Source organism: Trichoderma asperellum, chromosome 3 (assembly GCF_020647865.1).
Source record: "Trichoderma asperellum chromosome 3, complete sequence".
Classification (NCBI taxonomy): Eukaryota; Fungi; Ascomycota; class Sordariomycetes; order Hypocreales; family Hypocreaceae; genus Trichoderma; species Trichoderma asperellum.
In genome coordinates, this window is record NC_089417.1 from 3,982,037 (window position 1) to 3,999,249 (window position 17,213).

The following is a 17,213-nucleotide window of genomic DNA, read 5'->3' on the forward strand; positions in this document are numbered from 1 at the left end:
TCTGGCCGTTATCTTAGCATCAGCCAAAGTGGCCACCTGCGGCGCTACGGGAGCCATCCCCGCTAAACCGCATTTTGCGGAGTCCCCCAGGACCCTGTTCCTGTTCCTGGCAGACAATGCATTGGGCGCCGTTAGTCCCCAAGTGGCTTGCAGAGTCTTGAATTCTCTACTGTCCAGGTAGTGATGCTGCAGTTCATATGTTCAAGCTATTCACACACGTTTCATGTTAACCCGGTTCCTCTGGGGAGCCTTCTGTAAATTTCTTAAATATTATTAGACATAATGGTGACTGTTAAGCATGACGTTGAATCTATATAGTCCCGATATTAATAGGAGGAGGAAAAGAAAATGAGGGAAAAAAAAAAAAATCGGTACAAATCATTCATCCTTGTAGCCCAGAGTTCCCAAAGGCTGGACCATGTTCATAATAGAAGCGCAAAAGCACCAATCCAACGCCGGTCTGCCATGCGTGCCATACTATCAGGTCGCTCATATACAAGTTGCTCTCTCCCTTCTTTGTTCTGTCTCTTTATAGTTGCCCCAAACAATATCTTCTAGTTGGTTGAAATCTTGTCCAATCGTCCGTTTTTATTTTGCTTGCTGGGTGTTGAAATCCTATCCCGCATCGACATCTCTAACTTCGTTTCATGAGGGCATTATCTGTGTTTAAGAAAAAAAGAATTGAAAAAAATAGAAACCAGAAAATGATGAAAGAAAAGAAGAAAGAGCCTATAATTTCAAAAGGCAAAAGGAATAATCGTCGTCTTTCAGTGCAGCTTGGTGGCGGCTCTGGCGGCCAGCTTGTTGGCCAGCTGCTTCTCCTTTGGAATGGTAAGAGCATTGATGCCCAAGAAGTTGCAGATACTGGTGATCACCAGATAAGCCCAGCGGAAATAAACCACCACTGCGAAGAAGAAATATCCCCACATGTAAAACAGCTCCAGCTGAGGGCTAATCTGAGGAAAGCCAACTCGAGGAAGGTTACCAAGAACAGCACCTCCAACCAGCGGAGTCAACATGACAGTCCAGTATGGGAATGGTTGACGGGTCAAGTGCGCAAGGATGATTTTGGTAGTGAGACGTCCGAAAACAAGGGACATGGTGCAGCAAAAGAGGACGAGGTGGTTGTCCTTCATGAGCGAGCTGTAAGGAGAAAAGACCCAAGCACCAGTGCAAACGGTGAAGACGGCCATTGGAATCCACTCGAGGAACACGGGAAGAACAGGGAGATTCTTCGCTTGGCGCGCACGGGCGACGTTCAAGACGCAAAAGGGGATATGGGTAGTGACCAACAGGAAGACGATCATGCCAACCCAGATATCCCGGAAAGAGACGTCTCCAATGAGATGGGCCACTCCCTCCAAGTGGTCGCCCCAGATATGTGCGAGAGGCTTCGTGAAAACGTCTGGCCCGTAAATTCCGGAGATGATCATGATGCCGCAGGCAATGAGGAGGCCTTCCGTTGGGCCGTTGATGACGCCGAGGTAGAGCGTATGCGTATGGTAAGTCTCCCACGTTGAGAAGAACATGGGAAGACACGGAATAAGGGCCGTGAAGATACCAGAGGGCGAGGTACCCAGTCCCATGGCAGCCGTCTCAAGTAAACTGGCGAGAGTGCAGTTAAGCGAATCGATGCCATGGTCGAAGAGCTCGCCCAAGCCGCTCGAGGTGCCGGTCCTTCTCGCCTGCTTTCCGTCGACGTTATCCATCGTCTGGTACATGAAAAGGCCAAACGCAAAACTAAAGTACAGCCATGACGGCCCCTGTAACGATTTCTCCTAGTCAGCAAAACCACCCGCAGTTGCGCACAGGCACGGTCGAATGTTGGTGACGTACTGGTCCCACTAGATCAGGCATATAGATGACCACCAAGGCGACGTTGAAAAGAATGAAGAAAAACCCCAGAAGGGTGACCATATTTGGCGCGATCCATAGCGGTAATACTTCGACAAAGGCGTTCCACTGCAAAGCATTGCTTGTTAGCTACCATTTGTATCGGATCCCTAATCTTTTTTTTTTTTTTTTGGCTGGTGTCGATCGTGCGGAGGGGGATGGAGATGAAGGGGGGCGAACCGCAACGTCATGCGGATATGGGGGAATAATCGGTGAGCCGTACCCAAGGACCAAGAATGTATTTCGACACTGGTGATTTATCAACGCTCGAGTATTTGTACGACTTCAAATGGATCAGGGCATCGTCCGAGATGCACTCGGCCACAGCCTGTTCTACTCCGCCAATATGGTTAGCTGCGCGCCTCCACCAAAAAGAACAATTCCTCCCGGCCGTCAATTGTCGATAGCGCCGGAACGGCCAGCCACCAGCGGCAACCCAAGAACAAATCGTTGCTCTCGAGCGTGAGACATATATATCCTTACTTACTTGTGTTAGGGGCCATGCTGCTACCACCTCGTGTTGAGGTAATATCACCCTGATGCAGTGGCAGCGTGTTGACTGTAGACATCGTAGAGGGGGGAGCCGGGGGCTCGGATAGTGGGAGGTAGGAGGTTCTTTTTAAAAAAGGCACGCAGGGGAGCTTTCCGCTGCTCTAGGTTTGTTCTGCGGGAGAACTACTAGTAGGTTACTCCTTGCTCCCGTGCGTCTGGACGCTGCGCAAACTTCAGACAGAGTTTTTGGTCGGCCAAGTGACCAAGAGTGTGGTTTCGTTGGGAGGCGTGCATGAAAACTTGCGATTTGTGGCCCTGACCCCGGTAAAGAGCCTCGGAAAATCTGCCCGTGGGCCTCTAAATCCCCTGAGCTGGAACCGCTATAGCCCCCAAAAAGCTCCCAAAGTGCTTCTAAGGCCAAGCACCCATGGCCTAGTGGAGGATCATTGACGCGGCCCCCGCTCTGGTAATCTAAAATGACCGTCACCAGCACGTGAAAGCCCGAATTCGTTGAGGCGCCAAGCAGCAAACAACCGTTACTGGTCCTATTGGCAAATCTCGTGGCACATCTTAGCTTAGTATAGGTACCTGCTGGGGCACTGAATCTAGCAGAATATTGGCGGTTACTGTACGTATTCCAACAGACGCCACTATGTCATTGATATTAGCGTGACGTTGGCACGCTGGATCGCAGCGCCGGGTATATTAAGTGCTAGGAGAGCCTCTTCCCTGCAGCTGCCATCCGTCACTATATGCACGATCATCCTGCACATGATACGGAGCTGGGGAACTGGGCTTGTGATTGGCCTTGTTGAAAGACACAAAAGTGCACATAAACCAGCTCTGGATCAAAACTTTCGCTGGCGCCGATGGCGGCCACCTGGAAAGGGTCGCGTGAGCTCTGAAGCTTCATGTGTTAAGCGTCGGATATGGAGAGATTTTTTTGCCAGTCAATTTTGATAGGCTAAATGCAACTTCCCAGTCAAAGCTCCGAATTAATATCCTGGCCAGCGCATAAAAAATTGTCTCTTCGCTTTTGCTAAGCAAAGAGGCGCACAGTCTGCCACGAAGAGAATCAAAAGCGGAGGGGGAAAAAAAAAAGGAGAAAAGTAGAGGAAGAGGAAGAATAAGGAGGGAAAAAAAAAAACGCTTCGGCAAGCTGGATAAATAATCTCAAATTTGTCGTATCAAAACATGCATTCCGTAATATTAAGTATTTCCCATGACGAACTTTGCCCAGTACACATAACGCTATTCAAATGTAAGACGCACGCTCCAATAAACAAGCAAACCAATCAAGTATTATGAGCGATCCCAAAAGAGCAATCTATTACTTGCTCGACCGCATTGTTCCCTTCCCATGAATACGCATATTATAGCATAGCAAACCCAACAAACATGCTTCCAAACAGAACCGCCAGTCCGTATGCTTTTGAAACCTCAACAGCAGGAGCTGCCATCGACTTGCCCTTGCCACCACTGCTGCCGGTAGTACCAGGGACATTAGTGAAGATAGTGTCGGAGCCTGTGGTGGAAGGGGTAGCTTCAGGAACGGTGGTAGAGGCGGTTGAAGTAGTATTGTATCGCTTGGGATCAGTGGCACCGCAAGGGTGGTTGACGGCGCAGTTGGTCGCGCATGTGCTGTCCGTTCCACAGGCATTTCTGCACTGGACAACGAACTCCTGGCAGATGAAGTATGGCAGTGTCAATGAGTATTCAGTGATGTTAGGCTGCTGGTTATTTCCACAGAGACAGCCATATTGCAAAGTGTTCTACTTGGCCGTTAGCAATGTTTTACCTTGCCGATGGAAGTGTTTCTGATAGCACATACCGGGTTGCACTCGTTCACCAACGTCGTCTTAGTTGTGATTTGTGAACAAATGAGCGGGCACGATGAGGTTTCGTATTGACACCACGACTCTGCTCCAATATTAGCATCAATTGGTTGTGTATCATCTCCCGGCAATCATCTCACTTCTTGTGGCGAGGGGCACGCTGTCGGGGTCAATTTGTTCTTGAGCCTGACCTACGGCAGCAAAGGCCGTCGTCGCCGCCAGAAAAACTGATTTAAAAGAGACCATGTTGATTCAAGTGACGAAAACGTTCGTGATGAAGAGATGATACTGTAAAATCTAGCACCGAGCCGATATTAGTGATGCGATATAAGACACAATTGCTTTGATGGATGGATGAGGGAGAGAAGAGTGAAGAGGGCAGAATGATAAGAGACAAGGTAGACGAGATGCAAAGGTGACCAGGAGCCACCTGACAAGGGCAGGTTTGCACCACTCACAATTATATGTATAAACAGCAGCTGCACCAGGGATTGCAAATGCAAATGCAAAAGCGAGAGACAGCAAACGAAGGCAAGCAGCGAAAGAGCTCAGCAAACGACGACTCGTTAACGACAGAGATGGCAGCGGCGGCGAGAGAAAGGACAGGATCAAGAAGGAGGCACGTCCGAGGAGGAAAAGCACTTTTATCAGCGGAGGCAACGGAGCCCCGGCACGGAATCTCTCCAGAAAAGCCAAGACTCGGCCATTGACCAGGGCGGGTGGGAAGCGAGACCAGGAGGCGAGCTCGTCCAAGGGCCCCAGCTCGAGCTTTAGCTTTCGCTATCAAGCACACGGACGCACCAACCGCGCAGCAAAACGGGCAGCTTCAGTATCAGGCCTAGCTCCATTTCGTGTTCCCCGCCAAGCAAACACCCAAACGGGGCTGCTGGGTTCTCACATGTTGGTTTCTGGCCAGAGACGACGTAGAAATGGCCAGTTGCGCTGCGGAGGTTTGCGTCGTGGAGTGAGCTACAGCATCCGCAACTGCTACGATACTTCCACGCCAAAGCTACTATCCAGCAACTACTGCACATCCGCACTTAGTTTTGGGGGACCGTCGACCCTTGTCGGCCTAGTGGCCAGGCGATATTGAGGCCCCCACCATCGACAGCGAATGCTCCGTACCTGGCCGCGACGCTGACTACCTGGACCGTTCTTTGCCCGTGCTAGGCGGTGCATGTACACACATACGAGGCACATCTCCCAGGAAGCAGTAATCCGATGCCCGCTAGTGCACGGTAGCACTGCTGGTAGCGCGTCGTCGCCGGCTAGTGGAAAGATCCGAGCTTGCAGTTCCCCCCTTTTATGAGATGTTGGGCGAGCCGGGAAATGAAGAGTCTCTCTCTCCAGAGGCAAAGGGGAGATGAAATCCAGAGCAAAACGCCAGCTCCTCCCTTTGTCAAGCAGTGCAGCGGCTGTCTGCCTGTCATGTCCTGCCATTGGCCTTCAATGCCTGAGCCAATATTCCCCATGTGCGCTGTGTTTGCAGTCTGGTAGGCGGGCCCTTCATCAAGCCGAGCCGCAAGGTCCATGGATCCAAGATTACGAGCCTGCGAAAACGCACTAGGACGTCGAAAGCAGTCGAGCTTCCATCGAGCTAGGATTCTCCGCTTGACGATAATCCCAAGGGCCACCCATCCATACACGTCCATACACATTATCCTTTTTTGTGCCGCATCTGCGCCGTTCGTATTCTGCTATGCATGCAAATGGGGCCGGGAGCTACAATCGCACTTATGCAGACACTTGCGTCCAGTAGACGGCTATTGTTCCTCCATCGACAGGTGAAAATGCTCCGTGCTCTCCGCACGCTGGTATATCAAGATGCAGCAGGAATGCGTGGTTTCTGGCTGGACTGAAAGTCTCATTCGTGGGGAGATCCACTTGAGCAACGGGGCCCCGATTGTCATAACACTACCGCACAAATACAAAATTCTGCTAGCGATGCGAGGGAGGAGAAGCATGCCAAGGGGTGTGAAGAAAAACGGGGAATTTGCAAACGATCGGCACACAATTCTCAACTTCGCGCACCAATTTGACACCAGCATCCACTGTTTAGTTGGTCAAATAGTGCTCATACTTTCAATTTGTGTGTGTATTTTCATTTTGCGGTCCCTGTTTTTCTTCGCACCGCTTGCATGCATACCAGGCTCCCGTATACGATTCATGATATCCTGAAAATTTTCCCTTGGTTCTGGCCCCGTCGAGGCCCGTGTCCTCACATTGAACGGAGTCCCCTTCGGACTCGACGAACGACAAGGGCAAATACATGACCTGTCAGACATGCATCCCAGTACGGCCCCATTCCTTCTCCCTACTTAGGTAGGTTGCTGTACGTTACTCGGCATTAATTCTGGAGACAGGCAACGGATACGTAGCATGAGTCTGACCCTCGGGCCACCGTACGAGTGGCATTATGGAGAATTTGCCCAGCATCCCCAGCATCGCGAGATCAAGGCTGGAGCACAAGTATGCTTAGATGCATCGGATGCGATTCTATCGTGCCGTACTCCGTACAGGAGGAAATAAATAGGAAAGCAGCGATTCCCAGCTTGAGCACTCAAAAAGCTTGGCTCGTAGATCTCAAAATCTGGGGCAGAACGACGTTGGAGTGGAGGAGGAGCAGCGACTCGCGAATGAGAGCCAAGGAGAGAGTTGAGTGCGATATCGCCGAAACGGCCCCCGTTTATAACCGTTTTGGTGTGGGGATGGTACATCTTTACGGACTACGCAGCGTGCAGTAGCATGAGTATCAGGCGGCGATCAGTCCAGAGCAAAAGTACTATTTTGCTAATACGGAGTAGTATTAGGCAAAATGCTCGTAATGCCACCGATGACTCTGCCGTTACGTCCTACGCTCGTTCGTATACTAAAGCGCTGGGCTGGTGCATGAATACGGGTAATGGGGTGATTTATTATCAAAATGCTCACTCCGAGGGTCAATGAAAAGTAAAGCATTTGCCGTATACCGTCGTGTGCGCTCGAGGAAACGGATGCTTTGTACAAATATTTCGTAAAAACGAACTGCTAAAATCGGGATCGCCATCTGCTGTGAGTGCCTCGTAACATAGTGAGACGGTGGCAATAAACGACAGCATGCGAGATAGGCTGATACATCTGCTCTACTTGCAGTAGGCATGCAGCCAGGACATCGAATGTCTCCATATAGAGTCACAAGCTTTTCTAGTGACAGCGTGGCCGACGTGCAAGTAGCACAGCCGTCGTCTTCTCGGGCATGATCAGCACACTCAGGGCGCCAGAACGAGCGGCTTTCCACTCTGTACTACTTGCAGTCCAGTATTTACCCGTTTACAGAATGCCGTGCCTTATCTCTCGTCCCGACTTTGTCAATTTATTGGTGCGAGGGGAGAGCATTGAAGTTATCTTAGCATCACTCCTCCGGTAACCCCGAACTGCGCTGCGCCGCGAGACAAAAGGGGTAGCCATCAACAGTGGTCGCCAGGAATAGCTGCTCCGGTCGAGGAAGACTATCTTTACCTACATGTGTGGTTTGTGTTGATATTGCACGATTGGCGGTGATACAATAGTCATATCGCCCTCTTCTCTGGTTTGGCCGAAGGATATCCATTGTGTATGGAACGGACGCAGCCAAAACGCTATAATGGATGGTGTCGTGCAGATTTTCTTCGATAGCCACATCACAGTCGAGCACCTGAAGCAAGCTGCGAGGGTGAATATTGATTGTTAGATGCTAAATTGCATTGGTCAATCCATCTGGGGGCGAGATCCTGCCAAAGAAGCCACCGAGTGCTGAATGGTGAGAGCTTTGGAGCAATAGTAAGCTCTGTTTTCTTTCTACGGAACCCAAACAATGACCCAAGCTTTCCCAGTGAATGGGATGCTATGCATGCGTGAACTGTAGCTCATATAACAGGGACCAAGCTGCATTTAAGCATAGGTATAAACTTAGCAATTACCAACAGCCATACACCGTATTACCTCGCTTTTCGAGACTTTAAAGTAAAAAGTGAGAAAACAAAGAATCCAGCTAATTAAAGTCTATACTTTGTCGAACTTGCGAGGGAACTGCAATAAATATAAAATTAGAGAGTTTAATTGGTTTATAAAGCTCTATAATGACTTTTAATTGGCTATACATTAATTCATTGTGGTTCCCTCGATTTTTCGGCGATGATTATCTCGCTTTTTCGACAATATTTATTGCAGCTCCCTCGCAAGTTCGGTGATGAGTTATCATATAGAAAATAAAAGATGTAGCCAATTAAACTATCTAGAACCTAGATTTAGAGCCTACTCTAACGGTATGGCCTGCTGGTGAAATACGCTGCTGGGTTTCTTTCTTCCAGCTCTGTACATGATTCCACTGAAGTCCAACACCGCTAAGCATATTCCCATCAACTGCTTGGATTTGGCTATAATAATGCATACGTGCAGTTCTTCAGCATTGACAGAATAATAAGCATAATTCAACACTTGAACAAAAAAATTTCTACTACTATCTGAGAGACGCAGCTTTCCGTGAGAGCTTGTGTGCATTACCTAATCATCATATAAGGCCTAATTTGCTGTGAATGTCAGGCCCATTTCTGAATAGACCCCACGCCGCTTGCAGCTTTTAGCTGCCGGGATAGCTACGCCACTGTCGGACTACTAATGTGATTCGGAGACAGTGGAGGATACTGATAGGCCACAAATTTGAGAGGCGTCCCATTTGGGATCTTATCTCATACATCTACAGCTTTGCTATGCACTCTGGCGCTCAATCAAGACGGCCAGGAACATAGAATTTACCATCACCAGCATCGCTATTCCCTCATCGCAACTCTCGAGCAATCCCGCTCGCAATTGTGTTATCCAGCCAAGAGCTAGAGCGTACAGAGGAATTTAGACCTGGCTGCTGTCGCATTGATTTATAATAAATCACCCCGATCGAATCGATACTTCCGCGAGCATTGCGACCCCTTCACTCCACATGGCTGAATGGCTTCGGCTGTAGACACGGACCAGGACAATGCGCAAGGCGACCTGACGAGCCAGGCAGGGCCATCGCCACTTGCAGAGTCCAACGCAACACCGCCGTCAAGTCGCACCTTGAGCATAAACACCAATCTCTCCCCCAGAGGCGGCCGCTCCCAAGGCGAAAGCCATCATGGCGGCGACAACGACGAAGCGCTGCACAGCGCTCTCTCTGCTACGAGCTCGGTCACATCACCTCCTCCCTACTGGCCTCATGTCAATCTACACCAGCGAAACATCTCCAACATGTCAACCGAGTCTTTCCTACCAGCCGGGGCAATAAGGTTGCGCGACAACGACACGAGCGATGACGATAGGAATAGCGCATGCTGGGCGAAGAGCGTAGAGATTACCGACTACATATTTGTCAATGGCAGCAACACGAACATTGGCGCATTCATCGTCTGGAATATCCGAGTCGAAACGCTGAATGTGAGTTGTTGTTTCCTCTCCCTCTGCAGATGCGGCATTGTGCGTCTGCGCCAGCTTCAACGACGTCATACAATTAAAAATATGGCCATTGACTGACTAATATTTGCTTGTTCTAAACAGGGAAGCTTTATGAATATTCGGAAGCGCTACTCTGAATTTGACGACTTTCGACGAAAACTGACACAATCGTTTCCCAACTTCAGAGCGGCAGTCCCGGAACTCCCGCCCAAGAGCGCGTTATTCAAATTCCGTCCCAAGTTCCTGGAGAAGCGCCGGGCTGGCCTGCAATATTTTCTCAAGTACGGGAAAATCCAACTCCCATTTTATGCGCTTCTTGCTCATACACAAGCTAACGCGATCTTTATAGCTGTATACTACTAAACCCAGAGTTCTCGGGTTCGCCTGTTCTCAAAGACTTCCTATTTGCGTAATCACGCGGCCGCTTTTCTCTTTCTCTTCCATTTTTTCTTCCCCGAAGGAGCGGGCTCTGAAAACTGCGCATCGCTTTTAGCCGAATGGCCCAAAGTAGCACCCACGTGCTGCTGCACGATGAGCTGGATAAATGAGCTTGAGATTTCCTTTTTAGGTAATATTTCTCGCATCTAATTTTGAGCATGTATTTTTGTATTGTATTATAATCCTAGCTTGAGTCTTTATATGCGCCAGAGCGGCTGGGCTTTGTCATGTTATGTACGATAGTCTGCAGTATATGTAATGGTAATGAAGGAATTTGTAATGATATATGGACGAATGTGGATGATGTCTGGCAATGTGGCATTTGCACAGAGATTGAGCATGAGGTTACCTAGTAGGTAAGTGCCTTGGCCTGTCAAATTATTTGCTATCAATGTTCCTGATGGGCACTATGAATGACTAAAACTTTTTCTTGAAACACGGCGTTATACACTTTTGGCACTAAAACACTATTTCAACCACTACCTAATAGCAATAGAAACAGGGCCTGGTAACGTCTGCATTGAACAACTTATCGTACTTCAGAGCGATACGCCCCTGTATCATGTCCATTGATTCCATGCCTATTACACCTATTACAATGCCAGCTCGTTCTATGTACTAAGCGCGGCACGCACCCTGGCTGTTTCAACCTTCTAGAATAAACGCGATGGCTGACACGAGCGTCAGACTCCCATGCGTCGACTCCGTAATACCACTAAACCCGTTCTCCATATACAATGTTATCTACAGCCCTACATAATACCTATATCCCCGTCTCCAGAATTCGCGCCATCTGTGCGACGGTCCGACCTGCACTGCCTCAAACATTGTCGCTCGAGCGGCCGAACCAACGCTGTTCTGGTTGGCCCAGAATGTCCTGCTTCTGAGACAGGAGGTCACATAACAAGACAAAACAAAAAGAAAAGACCCAGAGAGAGAGATAATATCATGTCAAGTCCTCTCTTGGCGGCGTGACACGCGGATTTGGGCGATCTATCGTACTGCTTCGAGTATATTTCGGAGGATTCCAAGATTTACTACCTAGCTAGTACTGCTACTACTATGAATGACAGCTGCACCGCCCCCCCTTGGGACTTGGGCCCTAACAGAGCAACATTACGATCATCATCCCTGCCTTTGGCTTCTCTTTAGGTTGCCAAATTTTTCCGAGCATGAACATCCATAGCATACGAAAACAAAATATTATCGGCGCCTGTATTTGATCAGATACAGGCCATGGAGAACCCGTGGTCGGTCGGGATTCGTTATGCTGCTATTTTGCTCTAAACAAGTCCTATTTTAGTAACAAGATGGCTGGGACCCACGTCACGTCATCTTACTCCATCACTAGATGTAAATGCTAGTGAGACTCGAGCTGGTTTTTTATCTGTAATACCAACTCGTATGTACTACGTACAATGGAATCGCACCAGAGCACCGCATTCAAGGTCATATTCCGCCTTCCATCTAGTGCACCAATACTTGTGGATAAAAGGTACAATGGTACCCGTACTGCTGGGTAACTCAGACCAAGATGGCCGCCCGTCTCAGATGAGAGGCGGTGCTTTTGGGTATATATACCACAGCTGCCTTTCGGGTCCTTGCGTCACTCCGTCATCAACAGCAATATCTGTACCCAGTTCAGGGGCCGGAGACAAGTGGTCAGCTTCTGATCACATTTTCCCTTCTTCAGCAAAGCTACAGCTAGTTATTGGGTCCGTTCAAGGTGGCTACCGTCCCTTTTTTTTTTAGTTCTTATCACTGTCTTAAAGGCCGCCCTCCCGCTTCGTAGTGCGGCCTGTAGAACCAGCACCAACAAATTCCTAAACCCTGCAACCGGATATCGAGCTGGCTATTCTCCTCTTGAACGCCAAGAACCCACCCGAGCATCCCGAATGTCAAAGGCGGCTCCCATTTTCGTATAAAAGCGACTCGCCTCTCACAAACAGCTCCGTCCATGAGATGAGAGAGTGTCGATAATCCTAGAGTTTGCCTTTTTTTTTCCCCGCAGCCCCGCGGAGGTGGTCTCCCACGGGAGGTGCCGGGCATCATGACTACCTCTAGCTTGACCTCTAGTTTCACGACCCTCACCTCATCCTCGACGAAATCACAGCAGTATATGGATTCGCTGGTACCGCCGTCCCAAGATCAGTTTGAGCGCATCGCTCGGGTGCAGGAGGGGAAGGAGGAGGAAATTAGGCAAAGAGTCAAGCATCAGAGGCACAAGTCGCTTCAAGAAAGCAAGCAGAGTTTGCGGTCGAGCAGGAGCGATGAGATGAGCGATGCTGCACGCATTATTCAGAAAACGTTTCGCGGCTACCGAGCAAGGAGGGAGATGAGTGGATTCACCTTGGATCCGAGTACAAGATGGATAACTGCGATTCGGGAGGCACAGTTCCGCGAAACAACGCGACCTCGAGGTCGGTCGTTCACCGGCGCAAGTCAAGATACGTTGTCACTTGGAGACATACCCGATTTCCATGCATCAACCGCGCGATCAAACTGGAAGAAGCTGAGCATGGTTGCGCTGCGCGCCGGTCACGATGATGAGGAGGAAGAATCCGATTCGGATTGCTCATCTGGGTCGGCGAGCCTACCACTGCATGAAAGAGAAGAGTTGCGGCGACTTCGTGAAGAAGCTAATGCCCAACGACGAAAAACCGCTCTCACGTTGGGGCTGCAGTACTGGTTAGAAATCGTAGATCAGAAGCACCGATATGGTACAAACCTGCGCATGTATCACGAAGAATGGAGGAAAGCTGACACCAATGAAAATTTCTTCTATTGGCTCGACTATGGGGAAGGCCGGTATATATCGCTTGACACTTGCCCGCGAGAGCGACTCGAAAGGGATCAAGTGCGATACTTGTCGCGAGAAGAGCGCCAGTACTACTTGGCCACGGTCGACGACCAAGGCCGGCTATGCTGGGCCAAGAACGGAGAGCCCATCGACACGTCACAAAAATATAGAGACAGCATATATGGCATCGTCCCTGTAGACGACCCAGCACCACCGTACCGACCGATGATGGAGCATCCGAATCCCTACGCCGACTCAGCTAGCGGAATGACTTCCAATGCATCTACGTCATATCTTGATTCGAGTCATGAACAGCGTCGCGCAGACCGTCATGTCAATCCAGTGCCCGACCAACGAGATATCAAAAAGATAAAGCAGTTCTCTGCTACGACAACACTAAACAAACTGCTCCGTAAGACGGTCAGAGACGGTACTTGGATCTTCGTCGCCGACACCTCGTTCAGGCTTTACATAGGCATCAAACAGGCGGGTGCTTTTCAGCACTCATCGTTCCTTCAAGGGGCCCGAATATCCGCGGGAGGTCTCATTAGCATCAAGGATGGCAAGCTCAGCTCTCTCTCTCCGCTGAGTGGGCATTACCGCCCACCAACCTCCAATTTCCGTGCCTTTGTTCGGAGCCTCAAGGTTGAAGGTGTCGATGTGGGACATGTGACGATATCAAAGGCTTATGCCGTCCTCCTTGGCCTAGAGACATATACCAAGTCGCGACGTGTGGGCAAGGATCTTATGCACAAGATGATTCACCGGAAGAACAAAGTAATACACCCAAAGGAGATGAAGAAGAAGGAGGAGGAGGAAGTAGATACCAGCAAGAGTGCGCAGAGAGAAAGGGAAATTCTGGAAAAGGAGAAGCAGCAGGCGGTGGTTGATAAACACACACGTGTGGAAGAGACTGCAGTGAAGGCGATGGAGAAGCTGCATCTTGTGCCTTCAGCAGCTGACGAAGAATCTCGGGCGAGGGCTGTCACACATCTTTAGCATTTGGAAGGTATAATTACCTGGTTGGGCGCAGGACAATGGGCTTGCATTTTGGTCCGTACGCATAAATACCCTGGGACTAGCTAGATAGAGCGAATTTATGTTTGACTTTGGCGTTATGATACGGCTGAAATTGAAGTTCAGCTTTCTAGCTGAAGTTGCTTCTCCCGGGTAATAGTCTCTATTTCTGTGAGCCACCCTAGTTGTATAAGCAATGAAGCAACGGATGCTTCTTTGCCAAAGAAAAAAAAGGTTCACCGTAATTAACATCAATCATTGTAGATAACACTATGATTTGCTAAGTTTGACTTCGGGTTGGCTATTGCGTTGTCAAAAATCCAACTGTTCTCAACTGGTGACGACAATTTCTGGGAGTAATACGGAGTATCCGACTAGCATTAGGCATATTATTAGGTGGAGCACTTGGTGCCAAACGTGGTTGATTCTTTTTCCAACAAGCAGCGCAGCTGATTCCAAATGCCCTGAAAAGGGGTTGAGCACTGCTACCACAGTGAGCTTGCGCCCTGTAACGTCGCTGGCTTGTAGGCGGTACGGGGGCAAGAGCTGCTGGGACTGCTCGCTAAAATCCACCAAACTCCATGACGCGCAGGCGCTAGAGCGCCCCCTTCCGCCGCCCAAGAGGAAAAAAAAAAAAAAAGGCGTAGAGGGAAAGCTGCAGTTGAGCGTCAAACGTCACGTCGCACGAAACAATCGGCATCAGTGCATCGAGCAAAGCATCGAGGCAACGCGTGTCCCGACAGCGACAGCGACCTCTCCAGCCGCCCTGAAGAAACATGACAGGCGCGGACCAGCTTGCCAATGGCCTCCATCACCCGCTCCAACCGGCGAGCTGAGGGCCTTCACCTCTATGACCGTAACGTGAACGCCAGCGCCCCCCTCACGCGCTCGGCGCCAGGGCCAAACTCGTCCAGCTTCCACCACGGCGGCGCTGCAGCGGGCGGTCGCACAAAGCGAGCCCTCGACGTGGCCGAGCGCGAGTTCGAGGCCATCCGCCACAAGAAGACGAGGATCGCCGTCGAGATTCTCGCAAAGCCCCAGCTGCCTCTCGAGTCTGTGAATGTACAACCGCCCCCGATACCGCGACGAGCCGCTGTGGCGAGCAGCGCAAGTAGGCCGCCTCCTGCCCCTGTGCAGCCGCCCACCAAGCCCCAAGCGGCGCCCATAGCCGCAGAACCGCAGAGCTCCAGCTCCAGCTCCAACCTGACGAAGCATCAGGCGAAAGTAATAAATGGCATTAAACACGAGCTGGACCGGCTGCAGCCTCGCCAGGACGACACTAAGGAGCAGGGCCGCAAGCTGCGGTCGCAGGAGGCGACCCGGTTCAAGAGCGAGCTCTCAGCTTATTTCCCAGACTACGATGAAGTAATAGGGAACGACCCCAAAGAAGAACGTGAGCAGCCCTGCCTATCCGCCTCCGAAATTGCCGTGCCAATTCCCTTGCCGCCATTTTTTTTATTATTATTATTATTATTATTTTTTTTTATTTTACTGCTGTCCTACGATATGCAACTGTTTTTCTGACGAGCTGATTCAGATTTACTTAACCCTGAAACGCCGATTATTATTATCGATACCAGTCTGTCGCGCGCGATTCCCGATCCTCCTCGCAATGCACCTCGACCCCACCATCGACCCCCAGGTAGCATTGACTTTCCGGTCAGAGGATACGGCGATGCGCTATTCACTGATGTATTCGACTCTCAACGCATCGATTTTGGCTTTCTGGAAGCCCAGCATAAGAACAAAAATATAGAAGATCCCCTACCTGACGGCTTATTCGAGCCCATTCACAAAAAGGCCGAGAGGGTTGAGCGATCGATCCGCAACACAGAGAAAGGTCGAGCACAACATGAGAAAGATCAAATCATCCGACTGCTGGAAGGCCTCCAAGGCCATGACTGGCTAAGAGTCATGGGTGTCAGTGGCGTCACGGAGACGAAGAAGAAGAAGTTTGAACCTGCTAGGATGCATTTCATCAAAGGCTGCCAGGCTATATTGGCCAAATTTCGTAATTGGAACCTAGAAGAGAAACGGCGAAAGCTTGAGAAGGAGAAAGCACTCGCAGAAAAGGCCGAGCAAGAGGATGAAACTGACGAGAGCGACAATGAATCCCAGGAGAACTTGGATGACTATTCCAAACAGAGTGATGACGAGGATGAAGATCAGAATGAAGATGAGGGCGAGGGCGAGGGCGAAGTCGAAGACGAGGACGAAGATGAAGACGATGCTGAAGAAGACGAGCCTTCTCACGACGATACTAGCGAGACGTCATCACCGGCTAAGCAACTTCGACGAGAAGCGAGGGCAAGATCAAAGCTGGCGGCGGCAAATTCCAAAAAGCCGCGACTAACGAACAAATCTACGCCACCGATAAAACCTCAAGAGCCTCCAAAAGAGTTTAAATCTTTTTTCTCTAAGAAGTACGAGCGTGATAGTGCGCTTAACCGACAACGGCGGGCAGGAAGAAAGGTTCTTGCCTGGGGCCATCCGCTTCCCGAAATTGCTGAGGCCGACTTCGTATTGCCAGAAGAATATCGGGATGAAGAGACGCTAAAGGCACGCGCAAGGAAGAAGCGCAGAGACAGGCGAGAGTTGCGGACTTCGAAATAATATCGAAATCATTGTCACGGAGCGTCATCTGGAGGGGAATGGAAGAACAGGGCATAGTGGGCGTCTAAGGGTCTGATTTGTAGGGCGTTTGGTGGTTTCAAGGTCATATATATTGGAGATGATGGCCCAGCAATTTTTTTATCAGCTCTTGTAAGATTATACCAACGCATCAATGCACCACGGACTTGAGAGTGTACCATTCTTGGGGCAACTCTTAAACTGTAATAAAGAAGAAGAGAAAATAAACAGATAACATGAACGCCAGTGGGCGAATCGAGCATATGATTAGGGGTGTTGAAAGTAGATGCTACTTACTATTTTTGCCATTGACGACATCGATGGATAATTAGGACAGTGACAAAATCTATGAACGCGTGAAGCTTAAAAGGCTTGGTTATAATGATGTGCATTCACATGTGAGTCAGGTATAGTGCGCTGCCTGCCGTAATAAACAAGATGTAGAATGATAGATTTGACCCCCTGAGAATTAATATAATCTATGTTTGATACACGAACAAGGTAATATTTGCAGTAATCCATCACGTAGGTAGGTTAGTAGGTAGATTTCCAAGAGTCTGACTTACAGCAGCAATGGTGTAGACTTTTGGCCGCCAGGTGGATGTCAATGTACAGTTGGTGGACAAAAGTCTGCGACCACCTAAAAATCGAAATCCCCG

General features: G+C 49.7%; 5 protein-coding genes across 5 annotated transcripts; 3 read left to right on the top strand and 2 right to left on the bottom strand.

Moving 5' to 3' along the window:
* Positions 1-230: 230 nt before the first annotated feature.
* TrAFT101_005907 (uncharacterized protein) lies at positions 231-2,703 on the bottom strand. The gene is made up of 4 exons (XM_024909836.2): positions 2,381-2,703; positions 2,117-2,226; positions 1,837-1,962; positions 231-1,763 (listed from the first exon to the last, which is right to left on the bottom strand). The coding sequence occupies exons 1-4, from the start codon at positions 2,460-2,462 to the stop codon at positions 768-770; spliced, it is 1,314 nt and encodes a 437-aa protein (XP_024760417.1). The 5' UTR covers positions 2,463-2,703; the 3' UTR covers positions 231-767.
* Positions 2,704-3,758: 1,055 nt separating this feature from the next.
* On the bottom strand, positions 3,759-4,466 carry TrAFT101_005908 (uncharacterized protein; the record flags this gene model as incomplete). Its single annotated transcript, XM_024900144.1, has 3 exons — positions 3,759-4,157; positions 4,217-4,305; positions 4,361-4,466. 3 exons carry the CDS (start codon positions 4,464-4,466, stop codon positions 3,759-3,761), a joined length of 594 nt encoding a protein of 197 aa, XP_024760418.1.
* A 4,431-nt stretch (positions 4,467-8,897) lies between these two features.
* On the top strand, positions 8,898-10,562 carry TrAFT101_005909 (uncharacterized protein). Its single transcript, XM_024900130.2, has 3 exons — positions 8,898-9,650; positions 9,771-9,949; positions 10,018-10,562. The coding sequence occupies exons 1-3, from the start codon at positions 9,183-9,185 to the stop codon at positions 10,079-10,081; spliced, it is 711 nt and encodes a 236-aa protein (XP_024760420.2). The 5' UTR covers positions 8,898-9,182; the 3' UTR covers positions 10,082-10,562.
* Positions 10,563-11,531: 969 nt separating this feature from the next.
* On the top strand, positions 11,532-14,102 carry TrAFT101_005910 (uncharacterized protein). The gene has a single exon (XM_066127612.1). The coding sequence runs from the start codon at positions 12,157-12,159 to the stop codon at positions 13,903-13,905; it is 1,749 nt and encodes a 582-aa protein (XP_065983725.1). The 5' UTR covers positions 11,532-12,156; the 3' UTR covers positions 13,906-14,102.
* On the top strand, positions 14,092-17,013 carry TrAFT101_005911 (uncharacterized protein). Its single transcript, XM_024903928.2, has 2 exons — positions 14,092-15,316; positions 15,461-17,013. The coding sequence occupies exons 1-2, from the start codon at positions 14,725-14,727 to the stop codon at positions 16,534-16,536; spliced, it is 1,668 nt and encodes a 555-aa protein (XP_024760421.1). The 5' UTR covers positions 14,092-14,724; the 3' UTR covers positions 16,537-17,013.
* Positions 17,014-17,213: the final 200 nt, after the last annotated feature.